The sequence below is a fragment of the Leptopilina heterotoma genome, unplaced genomic scaffold (assembly GCF_015476425.1).
Source record: "Leptopilina heterotoma isolate Lh14 unplaced genomic scaffold, ASM1547642v1 Lhet_108, whole genome shotgun sequence".
In the NCBI taxonomy this organism is placed as follows: domain Eukaryota; kingdom Metazoa; phylum Arthropoda; class Insecta; order Hymenoptera; family Figitidae; genus Leptopilina; species Leptopilina heterotoma.
This window is the reverse complement of record NW_025110825.1, coordinates 2,134,848-2,151,621: the sequence shown is the minus strand read 5'-3', so window position 1 is coordinate 2,151,621 and position 16,774 is coordinate 2,134,848. Positions and strand designations below refer to the sequence as shown.

Genomic DNA, 16,774 nt, shown 5'->3' with positions numbered 1-16,774 from the left:
ATATAAATAAATGAATAAATAAAAAAATATATATATATATTAATAACATAGAGATATATAAAATGAAATATATTGAATAATATAAATAATTCTAAATGACGATTGATTATTATTATAACTACTATATAATTATTATAAACGCCGTAATAAGAGATATTGAAAATCATATATATATATAAATATATATATAATATATATATTATATATATAATAAAAAATCAGCTGACTTAAGATTCTTGAAAATTTGATATCTTTTCATTTTATTCCTCTTGTGATTTTAATTTAATTAATTAATTAATTGTATTTAATTATTATTAATACTCATAACTCTTTATTGAATTGAATTAATATTGAATTATTAATTGTTTATTGAATTATTAATACTCATTTATTGTTAAATTATTTTTTACCTATTTTACAGTTTAAATATTTTTTAGTACTCAATATTTTTACATATTTTATTAATTTATTCAATTTATAATTTAACTAATGCATTTATTAATTTGTGATTTATTAATTTATAGTTTAAAGTGAGAAATTTGAATATTCGTTTTATAAAGTTGGTATACGTGTAAGAAAGGTTAGGGAGTTTGATAATTTTAGGTTGTCAACACTGCTCATTGCAATGGCAGCGACAGAAAGAGAAAGAATTGTGTTTGGAAAATAGAAATAAAATCGAGTTAATTTGTTTGTATTTTAGCATTAATTATCAATATTCATCAATAATTAAATAAATCTTTGTGCATGGAATCGATAAAACATAACAGTTTAATCATCAGCTAGTAGTAAAACTGTTATATTTAGATGAAATTTTTCTGACAAGAAGATAACCTCAAATTTTAACGTAAATTTTATCTTGCTGTTCACAGTACTGAATTCTGAATTCAAGAAAGAAAATATTCAAATAGTTTAAAACAGGTAAGTTCGTTTAATCATTAATTTTTAATTATTTTATAGTTTAATTTATTTTCGAAAAGAGTTATTTAATTTTTCCAAGTGGAACGTGAAATATTTCATGGTTTACATGTTTAATACTTTTATATATTTCTTCAAATAGAGCTTGTTAAATTTAATGAAAATAAAGTTATTTTATCAATAAAGGTTTTAAATTAACTTTTATAATTTATTATTAGATTGCAAATTAAAATAAATTGTTTAAAAAAGGGAATGCTACAATGAAATTTTTAAGTTGGTAGGATTGAACGAAAGGTTAGAAATTTGATGATCTTAGGTTGGCAACTCTGCTCGTTGCAATATGGCGACGTCGTGTCAGAGAGTGAAAACGTTTGTGTTATTGGAAAAGAAATAAATATATTCAAATTGTTTAAATTCTAGTGGTAATTATTAATATTTCGCAATAATTAAATACATCTTTGTATAAAGAATCGATATTTCATAAAAGTTTATTCTTAAAAAGCAGCGAAATTCTGGTATTTGAAACAAGTTCTATCGACAAAAAACTAACCTCAAAATTTTAATAGTTAATGTTTCATTTTGCTGTTTTTATTCTCATTTGTTTTTATTATGGAGTTAAATAGTAAAAAAACGTAATATTATTGGTTTAAATAGGTAAAAGTATAATTTTTTATTGTTTTATTGTATAAAAAAGTTATATTTTGCAGATAAAATATATTTTCAAAAAGTGGAAGAAATATTTGTGTTGAAAAAGAAGTAAATCGTATAAAATTCTTTAAATTTTAGCAGTAATTATCAATGTTATATATAATGTACAATTTTGCTTAAAAAATGAATAATTCTCGAAAACTTTTTATATAATGTACAATTTTGCTTAAAAAATGAATAATTCTCAAAAACTTTTGTGAGCTAAGCTAGCAGAGAAATTAGTATATTTAGTTAAAACAATTTTGAGTAAAAATAACAAGAAATGTCCTCAAAATTCTAATATTAAGTGTATTAAAATATATTTCACATTGTTGTCGCTAATTACTGCTTAAGATCAATATTCGAAAGACGGGATATTTTTTAACAGTTCGAATTAATTCTATAGATAAAATAATTGTTTCTCTTTATTTCCCTTATGTTGGTAAAAAAGATTTTTAGTTCTCTTTGTTGTCGTTAGGTGTCACTACAAACTAAAGTTAAATTTATTTACAAAAGTGACATTTATATAAATTTGTTTTGCGATAAAGAATGTTTTTCTTTACTTAATATTTAAACATGTTCTTTGCAAAATACAAAAGGTTTTTTAATAATTACATTTAATTTTGTCTATATTATCCATATTTCAATTAAATTATGCGGTGCGAATATTAATTTTTCGTAAAAATGCGATTAAGCTTAAAAACATAACCTCAAAATTTATAGTCGCACTTGTTCAAATATATTAAAAATTAAAAAAATATTATTGTTATGCAAATTACAAAATTTTTTATTTTCAAATATACATTTTTTAAATAATTTCATAATCAAAATTAAAAAAATTCACTTATTAAGAACAAAATTAATTATTATTATAAACAATTCAATTATTTTTTTAAATAGTAAAATATTTACAAAATTCAATTATTTTCAAAACAAATTTAATTGAATTCCTGGGAAGAATTTAATTTTTAAAAAAAATTTTAACACATTACGAAGAAATTCAATTTTTTTTCTAAAATTTTAATAAATCCTTCGAAAAAATTCAATTATTTTTATGAATAGTAAAATTCTTCGCAAAAATTCAATTAATTTTATAAATAGTAAAATTCTTTGCAGGAATTCAATTATTTTCAAAACAATTTTAATTGAATTCCTCGGATGAATTCAAATATTTTAAATATTTCCATAAATTTCAATTATTTCCTAAAATTTTAATAAATTTTTTGAAACAATTCACCTATTTTTATAAATACTAAAATTCTTTGCAGGAATTAAATAATTTTTAAACCAATTTAAATAAAATTACACGAAAGAATTGAATTATTTTCAAAAATTTCCATAAAATTCAATTTCAACAAGAATTTTCAAATTCTCTAAAAATAATTCAATTATGCTCAAAATATTTTAAAAAAATTCTGCATAAAAGTTAAATTACTTTCAATGCAATTTTTAAATATATTCGTCAAAAAAATTGAAAGAATTCAATTATTTTCAAAAAATAAAAAAATTCTTGTGATGATGAATTCAATTATTTTGAATATACTTAATTTATATTCAATTATTTTCGAAACAATTTTAATTGAATTTCTGGAAAAAATCGAAATATTTTTAAATATTTCTATAAAATTCTTCATAATAATTTAATTATTTCTTAAAATTTTAATAAATTCTTCGAAACATTTAAATTATTTTTATAAATAGTAAAATCCTTTGCAGAAATTCAATTCTTTTCAAAACAATTTTAATAGAATTCCTCAAAAGGATTTAATTTTTTTTCAAATATTTACATAGAATTCATTTATTTTCTAAAATTTTAATAATTTCTTCGGAACAATTCAATTATTTTTATAAATAGTAAAATTCTTCGCGAGAATTCAGTTATTTACTTTTTATTGCTATTGATTATTATTTTTTTAACAGAATATTAGCACAAAAAGTTAAAATTTTTTAGTTATTTATATTTATTATTATTAAGTAAAATGATTGTTATTTTTTTACAGAAGTGAAGATTGAAGAATAAGAAAAGATATTGATGACACAAAAGACGATTTCCGCCCTCACAATGTTTGGAAAAGATTCAATAAATTTTTGGACTATTGGAAAGAATTATCGTCGTGGATTCAGGTGGAAGTGGTGGAGAATTATAAGGTATTGTGTCAACAAACATTTTCATCTATTCGTAAGTCTCTCTTGTCTTCAATATTCTGTCGAAGACAATTTGTAACATTGAAAATTTTCCAGTGACAAAAAATTAAACAAATGCAATTAAATTAAATTTTAACATATTTTTTCAAACAAAAAAGCGAATTTTAGGTAATATTTATTATTTACATTTTTTTTAGAATTATATTTTCTTTCGTTAAAAGTCAATTATTGCCTAATAATTGCCTCTCAATATTTATTACTTTTGCACTTTAAAGCTTTTTTATCACAACCGATTTTTTATTTTATTTTCGATATCGTTAACAATATTTTATTCACATTTTTCAATTATTGAAAAATCTGAATGTTTTCTAAAGAAATACACAATTTTGAATACTGGGTATTTTGAAGTATTTTAGTATTTTATTTACTATTTTGAAAAATACTTTACAAAAAAGTATTTTATTTTTTTGAGATTTTCTCGACCTTTGTCTAAAAATATATTTATAATTGCCACTTTAATGCGCACGGAAATAATTAAATTTTTATCCGAATTATTTTTTTCCGCATACACTTGTCGTTGAGAGTTTGTATACCAATTGAATTTTGCTTTTATAATTCTGCCGACATCAACACCTTCGGTTATATAGTGAAACCATATGCAAACAGTCCGCAAGCAAATGTGTCTGGTATTTATATATTTAATCGATTCATACAGTCTCTAAATGGGACTGTCGAAAATGAAAAATAAAACAAGAAGATTGAATCGCGTAGGAATATATTTAGGAGATGAAAAAAATGAATGGACAACCTTGTCCTTGGTTAATATACATCAGCAACAAGTGCGTATGTATAACGTAGAATTTCTAGCGCTTGGCATAAAGTCCTTACTCCGGTTATATGATTCAGTCGACGAATTTTGTAAACACTCTTTTCTTCAACGAATATATAGTGTATATAAAGGCCTCTGTGCCACGTGTATATGTACAGCTAGTCGTTTGTCGTTTCAGATTCATAATGGCTCGTAATTTAAGAGCATGAACGCTTCAAGGTATATATGCGCCTTTTATGCTATATACGGGATGTAGAAAATGAGTCTTTAGTTCCACGAATGTAAATATTAAACTCTCCTCGATCGTCGCTCTGAAAAAAAGAAATTGGAATTTTAATTCACAATTTTACTTCATACAATCTTTAAATGTTTTCAATAATTTTCGCTGGTTCTTAAATTAAAATTCTATAAAATGTCGTCTTTTTCTATATTTTTAGATTTTCAATTAACAATTCTTTCTTAAAATTTTATCGCTCAGGTGAGAAAAAAAATATAAATGCAGTAGGAGTTGCAGGAATGTTGCTGAGCAATACCCTGATAAATAGAAAACTTTATTGTAACTTTTAAGTATTAGCAGGTCCACCCGTACGCAATCAGACAATTAAAATTTTGAAAAAAGGTAGTTTAAATTTATTTTCTCTAATGGTAATAATTTTTAAGTAAGTATCTGGTAATGACCTGAATTAAAGCTGGGATGTTGCTAAACAACATCCTGAAAAATAGAAAATTTTATTGTAAATTTTAAGTACATGCAAGACCACCCGTACGCTATCAGAAAATTGAAATTTGTGTAAAATCACATTAAAAACTTATTTACTTCAAATTTAAAAATTCTAATCATCTGAAAATCACCAGAGTTTTAGTAGGGACTGAGCCGTACTCAATCTTAAAGAATAGAGAATTTTATTTCAATTTTTAAGTAGTAGCACCCTCACCCGTACGCCATCAGACAATAAAAATTTGGTAAAAACGAAAATAAAAATTTATTTCTTCCAAATTTAATAATTCCAATCATCTGAAAATCACCAGAGTTTTAGTAGGGACTGAGCCCTACTCAATCTTGAAGAATAGAGAATTTTATTTCAATTTTTAAGTAGTAGCACCCTCACCCGAACGCCATCAGACAATAAAAATTTGGTAAAAACGAAAATAAAAATTTATTTCTTCCAAATTTAATAATTCCAATCATCTGAAAATCACCAGAGTTTTAGTAGGGACTGAGCCCTACTCAATCTTGAAGAATAGAGAATTTTATTTCAATTTTTAAGTAGTAGCACTCTCACCCGAACGCTATCAGACAATGAAAATTTGGTAAAAACGAAAATAAAAATTTATTTCTTCCAAATTTAATAATTCCAATCATCTGAAAATCACCAGAGTTTTAGTAGGGACTAAGCCTTACTCAATCTTAAAGAATAGAGAATTTTATTTCAATTTTTAAGTAGTAGCACCCTCACCCGTACGCCATCAGACAATGAAAATTTGGTAAAAACGAAAATAAAAATTTATTTCTTCCAAATTTAATAATTCCAATCATCTGAAAATCACCAGAGTTTTAGTAGGGACTGAGCCCTACTCAATCTTGAAGAATAGAGAATTTTATTTCAATTTTTAAGTAGTAGCACCCTCACCCGAACGCCATCAGACAATTAAAATTTGTTAAAAATGTTATAAATAATTTATTTCTTCCAAATTTAATAATTCTAATCATCTGAAAATCACCAGAGTTTTAGTAGGGACTGAGCCCTACTCAATCTTGAAGAATAGAGAATTTTATTTCAATTTTTAAGTAGTAGCACCCTCACCCGTACGCCATCAGACAATCGAAATTTGTTAAAAATGGTATAAATAATTTATTTCTTCCAAATTTAATAATTCTAATCATCTGAAAATCACCAGAGTTTTAGTAGGGACTGAGCCCTACTCAATCTTGAAGAATAGAGAATTTTATTTCAATTTTTAAGTAGTAGCACCCTCACCCGAACGCCATCAGACAATAAAAATTTGATAAAAACGAAAATAAAAATTTATTTCTTCCAAATTTAATAATTCTAATCATCTGAAAATCACCAGAGTTTTAGAAGGGACTGAGTCCTACTCAATCTTAAAGAATAGGGAATTTTATTTCAATTTTTAAGTAGTAGCACCCTCACCCGAACGCCATCAGACAATAAAAATTTGGTAAAAACGAAAATAAAAATTTATTTCTTCCAAATTTAGTAATTCTAATCATCTGAAAATCACCAGAGTTTTAGAAGGGACTGAGTCCTACTCAATCTTAAAGAATAGGGAATTTTATTTCAATTTTTAAGTAGTAGCACCCTCACCCGAACGCCATCAGACAATGAAAATTTGGTAAAAACGAAAATAAAAATTTATTTCTTCCAAATTTAATAATTCCAATCATCTGAAAATCACCAGAGTTTTAGTAGGGACTGAGCCCTACTCAATCTTGAAGAATAGAGAATTTTATTTCAATTTTTAAGTAGTAGCACCCTCACCCGAACGCCATCAGACAATAAAAATTTGGTAAAAACGAAAATAAAAATTTATTTCTTCCAAATTTAATAATTCCAATCATCTGAAAATCACCAGAGTTTTAGTAGGGACTGAGCCCTACTCAATCTTGAAGAATAGAGAATTTTATTTCAATTTTTAAGTAGTAGCACCCTCACCCGAACGCCATCAGACAATGAAAATTTGGTAAAAACGAAAATAAAAATTTATTTCTTCCAAATTTAATAATTCCAATCATCTGAAAATCACCAGAGTTTTAGTAGGGACTGAGCCCTACTCAATCTTGAAGAATAGAGAATTTTATTTCAATTTTTAAGTAGTAGCACCCTCACCCGAACGCCATCAGACAATAAAAATTTAGTAAAAACGAAAATAAAAATTTATTTCTTCCAAATTTAATAATTCTAATCATCTGAAAATCACCAGAGTTTTAGTAGGGACTGAGCCCTACTCAATCTTGAAGAATAGAGAATTTTATTTCAATTTTTAAGTAGTAGCACCCTCACCCGAACGCCATCAGACAATAAAAATTTGGTAAAAACGAAAATAAAAATTTATTTCTTCCAAATTTAATAATTCCAATCATCTGAAAATCACCAGAGTTTTAGTAGGGAATGAGCCCTACTCAATCTTAAAGAATAGAGAATTTTATTTCAATTTTTAAGTAGTAGCACCCACACCCGAACGCCATCAGACAATGAAAATTTGGTAAAAACGAAAATAAAAATTTATTTCTTCCAAATGTAATAATTCTAATCATCTGAAAATCACCAGAGTTTTAGTAGGGACTGAGCCCTACTCAATCTTGAAGAATAGAGAATTTTATTTCAATTTTTAAGTAGTAGCACCCTCACCCGTACGCCATCAGACAATGAAAATTTGGTAAAAACGAAAATAAAAATTTATTTCTTCCAAATGTAATAATTCTAATCATCTGAAAATCACCAGAGTTTTAGTAGGGACTGAGCCCTACTCAATCTTGAAGAATAGGGAATTTTATTTCAATTTTTAAGTAGTAGCACCCTCACCCGTACGCCATCAGACAATGAAAATTTGTTAAAAATGTTATAAATAATTTATTTCTTCCAAATTTAATAATTCTAATCATCTGAAAATCACCAGAGTTTTAGTAGGGACTGAGCCCTACTCAATCTTGAAGAATAGAGAATTTTATTTCAATTTTTAAGTAGTAGCACCCTCACCCGTACGCCATCAGACAATCGAAATTTGTTAAAAATGGTATAAATAATTTATTTCTTCCAAATTTAATAATTCTAATCATCTGAAAATCACCAGAGTTTTAGTAGGGACTGAGCCCTACTCAATCTTGAAGAATAGAGAATTTTATTTCAATTTTTAAGTAGTAGCACCCTCACCCGAACGCCATCAGACAATAAAAATTTGATAAAAACGAAAATAAAAATTTATTTCTTCCAAATTTAATAATTCTAATCATCTGAAAATCACCAGAGTTTTAGAAGGGACTGAGTCCTACTCAATCTTAAAGAATAGGGAATTTTATTTCAATTTTTAAGTAGTAGCACCCTCACCCGAACGCCATCAGACAATAAAAATTTGGTAAAAACGAAAATAAAAATTTATTTCTTCCAAATTTAATAATTCTAATCATCTGAAAATCACCAGAGTTTTAGAAGGGACTGAGTCCTACTCAATCTTAAAGAATAGGGAATTTTATTTCAATTTTTAAGTAGTAGCACCCTCACCCGAACGCCATCAGACAATAAAAATTTGGTAAAAACGAAAATAAAAATTTATTTCTTCCAAATTTAATAATTCTAATCATCTGAAAATCACCAGAGTTTTAGAAGGGACTGAGTCCTACTCAATCTTAAAGAATAGGGAATTTTATTTCAATTTTTAAGTAGTAGCACCCTCACCCGAACGCCATCAGACAATAAAAATTTGGTAAAAACGAAAATAAAAATTTATTTCTTCCAAATTTAATAATTCTAATCATCTGAAAATCACCAGAGTTTTAGAAGGGACTGAGTCCTACTCAATCTTAAAGAATAGGGAATTTTATTTCAATTTTTAAGTAGTAGCACCCTCACCCGAACGCCATCAGACAATAAAAATTTGGTAAAAACGAAAATAAAAATTTATTTCTTCCAAATTTAATAATTCTAATCATCTGAAAATCACCAGAGTTTTAGAAGGGACTGAGTCCTACTCAATCTTAAAGAATAGGGAATTTTATTTCAATTTTTAAGTAGTAGCACCCTCACCCGAACGCCATCAGACAATAAAAATTTGGTAAAAACGAAAATAAAAATTTATTTCTTCCAAATTTAATAATTCTAATCATCTGAAAATCACCAGAGTTTTAGAAGGGACTGAGTCCTACTCAATCTTAAAGAATAGGGAATTTTATTTCAATTTTTAAGTAGTAGCACCCTCACCCGAACGCCATCAGACAATAAAAATTTGGTAAAAACGAAAATAAAAATTTATTTCTTCCAAATTTAATAATTCTAATCATCTGAAAATCACCAGAGTTTTAGAAGGGACTGAGTCCTACTCAATCTTAAAGAATAGGGAATTTTATTTCAATTTTTAAGTAGTAGCACCCTCACCCGAACGCCATCAGACAATGAAAATTTGGTAAAAACGAAAATAAAAATTTATTTCTTCCAAATTTAATAATTCCAATCATCTGAAAATCACCAGAGTTTTAGTAGGGACTGAGCCCTACTCAATCTTGAAGAATAGAGAATTTTATTTCAATTTTTAAGTAGTAGCACCCTCACCCGAACGCCATCAGACAATAAAAATTTAGTAAAAACGAAAATAAAAATTTATTTCTTCCAAATTTAATAATTCTAATCATCTGAAAATCACCAGAGTTTTAGTAGGGACTGAGCCCTACTCAATCTTGAAGAATAGAGAATTTTATTTCAATTTTTAAGTAGTAGCACCCTCACCCGAACGCCATCAGACAATAAAAATTTGGTAAAAACGAAAATAAAAATTTATTTCTTCCAAATTTAATAATTCCAATCATCTGAAAATCACCAGAGTTTTAGTAGGGACTGAGCCCTACTCAATCTTGAAGAATAGAGAATTTTATTTCAATTTTTAAGTAGTAGCACCCTCACCCGAACGCCATCAGACAATGAAAATTTGGTAAAAACGAAAATAAAAATTTATTTCTTCCAAATTTAATAATTCCAATCATCTGAAAATCACCAGAGTTTTAGTAGGGACTGAGCCCTACTCAATCTTGAAGAATAGAGAATTTTATTTCAATTTTTAAGTAGTAGCACCCTCACCCGAACGCCATCAGACAATAAAAATTTAGTAAAAACGAAAATAAAAATTTATTTCTTCCAAATTTAATAATTCTAATCATCTGAAAATCACCAGAGTTTTAGTAGGGACTGAGCCCTACTCAATCTTGAAGAATAGAGAATTTTATTTCAATTTTTAAGTAGTAGCACCCTCACCCGAACGCCATCAGACAATAAAAATTTGGTAAAAACGAAAATAAAAATTTATTTCTTCCAAATTTAATAATTCCAATCATCTGAAAATCACCAGAGTTTTAGTAGGGAATGAGCCCTACTCAATCTTAAAGAATAGAGAATTTTATTTCAATTTTTAAGTAGTAGCACCCACACCCGAACGCCATCAGACAATGAAAATTTGGTAAAAACGAAAATAAAAATTTATTTCTTCCAAATGTAATAATTCTAATCATCTGAAAATCACCAGAGTTTTAGTAGGGACTGAGCCCTACTCAATCTTGAAGAATAGAGAATTTTATTTCAATTTTTAAGTAGTAGCACCCTCACCCGTACGCCATCAGACAATGAAAATTTGGTAAAAACGAAAATAAAAATTTATTTCTTCCAAATTTAATAATTCTAATCATCTGAAAATCACCAGAGTTTTAGAAGGGACTGAGTCCTACTCAATCTTGAAGAATAGAGAATTTTATTTCAATTTTTAAGTAGTAGCACCCTCACCCGTACGCCATCAGACAATGAAAATTTGTTAAAAATGGTATAAATAATTTATTTCTTCCAAATTTAATAATTCTAATCATCTGAAAATCACCAGAGTTTTAGTAGGGACTGAGCCCTACTCAATCTTGAAGAATAGGGAATTTTATTTCAATTTTTAAGTAGTAGCACCCTCACCCGTACGCCATCAGACAATGAAAATTTGTTAAAAATGTTATAAATAATTTATTTCTTCCAAATTTAATAATTCTAATCATCTGAAAATCACCAGAGTTTTAGTAGGGACTGAGCCCTACTCAATCTTGAAGAATAGAGAATTTTATTTCAATTTTTAAGTAGTAGCACCCTCACCCGTACGCCATCAGACAATCGAAATTTGTTAAAAATGGTATAAATAATTTATTTCTTCCAAATTTAATAATTCTAATCATCTGAAAATCACCAGAGTTTTAGTAGGGACTGAGCCCTACTCAATCTTGAAGAATAGAGAATTTTATTTCAATTTTTAAGTAGTAGCACCCTCACCCGAACGCCATCAGACAATAAAAATTTGATAAAAACGAAAATAAAAATTTATTTCTTCCAAATTTAATAATTCTAATCATCTGAAAATCACCAGAGTTTTAGAAGGGACTGAGTCCTACTCAATCTTAAAGAATAGGGAATTTTATTTCAATTTTTAAGTAGTAGCACCCTCACCCGAACGCCATCAGACAATAAAAATTTGGTAAAAACGAAAATAAAAATTTATTTCTTCCAAATTTAATAATTCTAATCATCTGAAAATCACCAGAGTTTTAGAAGGGACTGAGTCCTACTCAATCTTAAAGAATAGGGAATTTTATTTCAATTTTTAAGTAGTAGCACCCTCACCCGAACGCCATCAGACAATAAAAATTTGGTAAAAACGAAAATAAAAATTTATTTCTTCCAAATTTAATAATTCTAATCATCTGAAAATCACCAGAGTTTTAGAAGGGACTGAGTCCTACTCAATCTTAAAGAATAGGGAATTTTATTTCAATTTTTAAGTAGTAGCACCCTCACCCGAACGCCATCAGACAATAAAAATTTGGTAAAAACGAAAATAAAAATTTATTTCTTCCAAATTTAATAATTCTAATCATCTGAAAATCACCAGAGTTTTAGAAGGGACTGAGTCCTACTCAATCTTAAAGAATAGGGAATTTTATTTCAATTTTTAAGTAGTAGCACCCTCACCCGAACGCCATCAGACAATAAAAATTTGGTAAAAACGAAAATAAAAATTTATTTCTTCCAAATTTAATAATTCTAATCATCTGAAAATCACCAGAGTTTTAGAAGGGACTGAGTCCTACTCAATCTTAAAGAATAGGGAATTTTATTTCAATTTTTAAGTAGTAGCACCCTCACCCGAACGCCATCAGACAATAAAAATTTGGTAAAAACGAAAATAAAAATTTATTTCTTCCAAATTTAATAATTCTAATCATCTGAAAATCACCAGAGTTTTAGAAGGGACTGAGTCCTACTCAATCTTAAAGAATAGGGAATTTTATTTCAATTTTTAAGTAGTAGCACCCTCACCCGAACGCCATCAGACAATAAAAATTTGGTAAAAACGAAAATAAAAATTTATTTCTTCCAAATTTAATAATTCTAATCATCTGAAAATCACCAGAGTTTTAGAAGGGACTGAGCCCTACTCAATCTTAAAGAATAGGGAATTTTATTTCAATTTTTAAGTAGTAGCACCCTCACCCGAACGCCATCAGACAATTAAAATTTGGGCAAAATTGCGTTTAAAATTTGATTCTGTAATTGCAATAATTTTTAAATATCTGGTAATGATCTGAATGTAGCTGGGATATTGCTGAGCAACATCCTGAAAAATAGAAAATTTTTTTGTAGCAAACTTGTAAGAATTTAATAATTTTAATTAAGTTAATTTTATTATTCAAATTAATTTTTGTTATAATAAATAAATTTATATTAATAAATAAATAATTGTAATAAATGAATAGTTGATATTAATAAATTGTTAGTAATCGAATTTTTGTGTACTTTAATTTTGCTGCAACAAAATTGTTGGTTAAGGATATCGCGCAAGTATAGTAGTAGAATAGTGCAGTACTGGACGATTCTTGGTTTCAAAAATGCGGCAAAATGAGTAGGGCTATATGTATTATATGTGGGATAGAGAAACGGGGGTGGAAGGAGGAAAGCTTTGGATTGATAAGGAAAAAATACACATACAAACACACATATATAGACAAATCGTGAGTGGTGAGGAATATTTTATACATTGAAACTTGACTGTGACTATATGTAATATATATATTAGCGTTTCAAGTTTGAACGACGAGGAGAAGTCGCATACATGCATTGAAGTTCTATAATGCTTCCACTTGTTGCATGCAGTTTTCCCCTTGAACGATTGCTTATTCCCACTACCATTTCAGTTGAGGTACACCACAACCTCCCCCTCTTATTGCTCCTTGTAACTCTCCAACGCATTTGTTGTTCGGGGTCTCTCTCTCTGTGGTTCTTGATTGCATTTTGCTCTATGCACATTATGTTCACGAGAGCTTGCTCTCGATCATAGAACGAATCAAGAACGATTGAGAGAAGAAAGAAAGAGAGAGAGAGAGAAAGAAGAAAAGAAGAAATATATCACTCTCTTGCTCTCTCTTCTTAATTCTCTCTTTCTAAGTTTTTTTTATATTCAGCACTAGTTGAACTGATTTTTATTTCCTCTGCTGAAACGATTGTCGATTGATCGTACGTCTTTTCCTTCTTCACTAGTCAGAAGTGATAGACGTGTTCTGGAAAAAAATTATTATTTTGAAAAAGTGTGTTTTTTGAGGCGTTAGTGCGAAGAGAGTTTAGGGAAAGGAAAGTGAACTTAAAATGAAGAGAAGAAAGAGTCGTGATGAGGTGAACAGTCAACGTGTCTCCAAGTATCAGAAGAAAATTTTTGGTAAGGGAATGAATTTAATATTTTTTTTTTCGATGAGGTTGGATGAGGATATTTTGGTTTATAGTTTGTTAGGATTTTGTTTTGAATTATTTTTTTGTTTTATTGGAGGAAAAATGAGAGGAGGAAAAATAACATTATGGGCGATATGATAATCCTTTTTCTGTATGGGATTTAAATATTTTGAGTGTAGATTAAATTGGCACTTAACTGGGTCGGTGGTCCGCGAGTTACTGGAGACCGAGGACCGACTGTGGGGGATGTATATATGTTGGATATCAGAGTGATAACACCGCCCCTGCTCGCGATAACACAAGTATTATATTAAGTGCGTTGTTAGTGCTGTGATTTACATTTTATATATTTCTATATCGAGTTTGGTTTACACCTTTTTTTCCCACCTGCGAGCAGAGCAATTTTCTTTTCTTCACTGAAATTTTTCTAAATCTAATTATTTCAAATCAAATTATTTTAAATCAAATTCTTTTAAATCAAATTTTTTCTTTTGCTTTAATTTTTTTCGAAATCTTTTTGTAAACAAGGTTGCCACAGGTCAGGGAATTCAGAGAAGAGTCAGGGAAAAGTCAGGATAATTAAAATTGGTCAGGGAAAAGTCAGGAATTTTTATTAAAAGTACTGGAAAGAATTAAATTTTTAGAATTTATAAGAAAATCAAAATTTTCTGAATTTTAGTCTTTTTTGTTTGCCTCATAAACTATGAAATTTTTATACAAAACCTTCAATTTTTTTCTATTTCTGACAATAATTTATTTTTAAATAACTTAATTCTTCAAGAACTATCATCAAATTAATTTTTAGAAATTATTTCAATTATTTTTAATATCTCTATTTTAATAAAATTTTCCAAAAGAATTCAATTATTTAAACAAAATTGAAATAAAAATTTTACATGGATTAAATTATACTTACCAATTTTTTATCAATTTCTTTGACCCAATTCAATTATTTTCAATTTTTAAATGAAATTTCTCGAAAAAATTCAAATATATTCAGAGAATTGGAAAAAAATACTTCTAAGAAATTCAATTATTTCGAAAAATTTAAATAAAATTCTTTTAAAAATTCTAATAATATTTAAAAAAATTTTGACAAAATTCTTTACAAGATTTAGTTAAAGAAAATTGCAATACAATTCTTCTTGAAAATATAATTATTTTCATAAATAATACATTTTCTTATGGGAATTTAATTATTTAAAAAAATTTGAATAAAATTCTTCGCTAGAAATCAATTATTTTCATAAATAATAAATTTTTTTTCGAAAATTCAATTATTTAAAAAAATTTTGATAAAATGCTTTATAAATATGAAAAAATAATAAAATTAGTCGTAGAATAAAATTATTTTCGTAAAATATAACATTCTTCCTAGGAATGCAATTGTTGTCAAAATTGTTTGTAAAAATCTTCGAAACAATTCAATTATTTTCGTAAAAAATAAAATTCTTCAAAGCAATTCAATTATTTAAGAAATTTTAATAAAATTCTTCCCGTAAGAATTCAATTCTTTTCCAAAATAAACATTTTCACTGGAATTCAATTATTTACAAACAAAATTTAATAAAATTCTTCGTGAGATTTCAATTATTTTCAATTTTTTAATATAGAGTTTAATAAGAGTTTAATTTGCTTGATTGTAGGAATAAATGGATTCAAAAGATCTATTTTTAACTGAATTAATTCATTTTGAAAAAATTATGTTAATAGAAAAATTTATTTACCCATTTAAAAATATCGTTTTTAAATGAACAGAGATTTAGATCTTTAATTGGTTTGTTCGCATTATCATTAAGATCTGAAATTGTAGAAGTATATTTCTCTAAACATAAATACGTGAGGTTCAAGTTAATATGATATCTGCAACACCTGTTGAAAATGAACTGCCTTTTTATCTTAATAGTACTTATATACTTTAAATTATTAAATTTACAAATTAATTATTTTGATATTTAATATTCTATTTACTTCAAGATTTCTATTATCTGTTTATTATTAATTAATTAATAATAAAATAATAATAAAATTAATTAATTAATGGGTAACAAATTACTTTATTTGTTATTTCTTAATTATTTAATTAATTCAAAAATTATTTTATTATTTATTGAATTGAATATTGAATTAATAAATTACTATATTATTTGGTCCATTGATTAGTTAGTTAAGATAGTATTTCATTTTTTGTTTAATTAATTAGTCAATTTTTAATTAATTAATTAATTCAAATCTTATTAAATTACTTAATTACTACACCCAGAAAAAAATATATTTGTCTCAGAACCAACTAGACTTTTTGTTTATTACAAATAAATTTTATTTGACTCAAATAAAATTAGATTTTGTTTAACTAAACGTTTAATTTTTGTTCAATGAAATTTTTATTTAAAACAAATAAATAATCTAGCTGCCTCTGAGACAAATATACTTTTATTTAAATAATAAAAAAAATTTTTTTGTTTATTTAACTCAGATAAATTATATTTTGATTAAAAAATTTTTTCTGGGTTAAATGAATCACTATAGTGAATTAAATACTTTAATTAATAAATTATTGTATTATTTGTATTATTAATTAGTTAACAAATTATTTTATTATTTATTTAACTAAAGAATTAGATAGTAAATTATTATATTTTTTAGTCTATTAATTAGTTAAGAAAGTATTTTATTATTAGGTCAATTAATTACTTAGTTAAAAAATTGTTTTATTGGTAAATTT

At 26.3% G+C, this 16,774-nt stretch overlaps 1 protein-coding gene across 3 annotated transcripts in view; it reads left to right on the top strand.

Moving 5' to 3' along the window:
- The first annotated feature begins 13,880 nt into the window (after positions 1-13,880).
- The window catches only part of LOC122503163 (box A-binding factor-like), a 118,796-nt gene continuing 115,902 nt past the window's right edge, over positions 13,881-16,774 (top strand). For all 3 annotated transcript variants that reach the window (XM_043613617.1, XM_043613611.1, XM_043613623.1), the window contains exon 1: positions 13,881-14,038. In XM_043613617.1, coding sequence (XP_043469552.1) covers positions 13,969-14,038 — 70 coding nt within the window. In that variant the 5' untranslated portion in view covers positions 13,881-13,968. The remainder of the gene's footprint in view (positions 14,039-16,774) is intronic.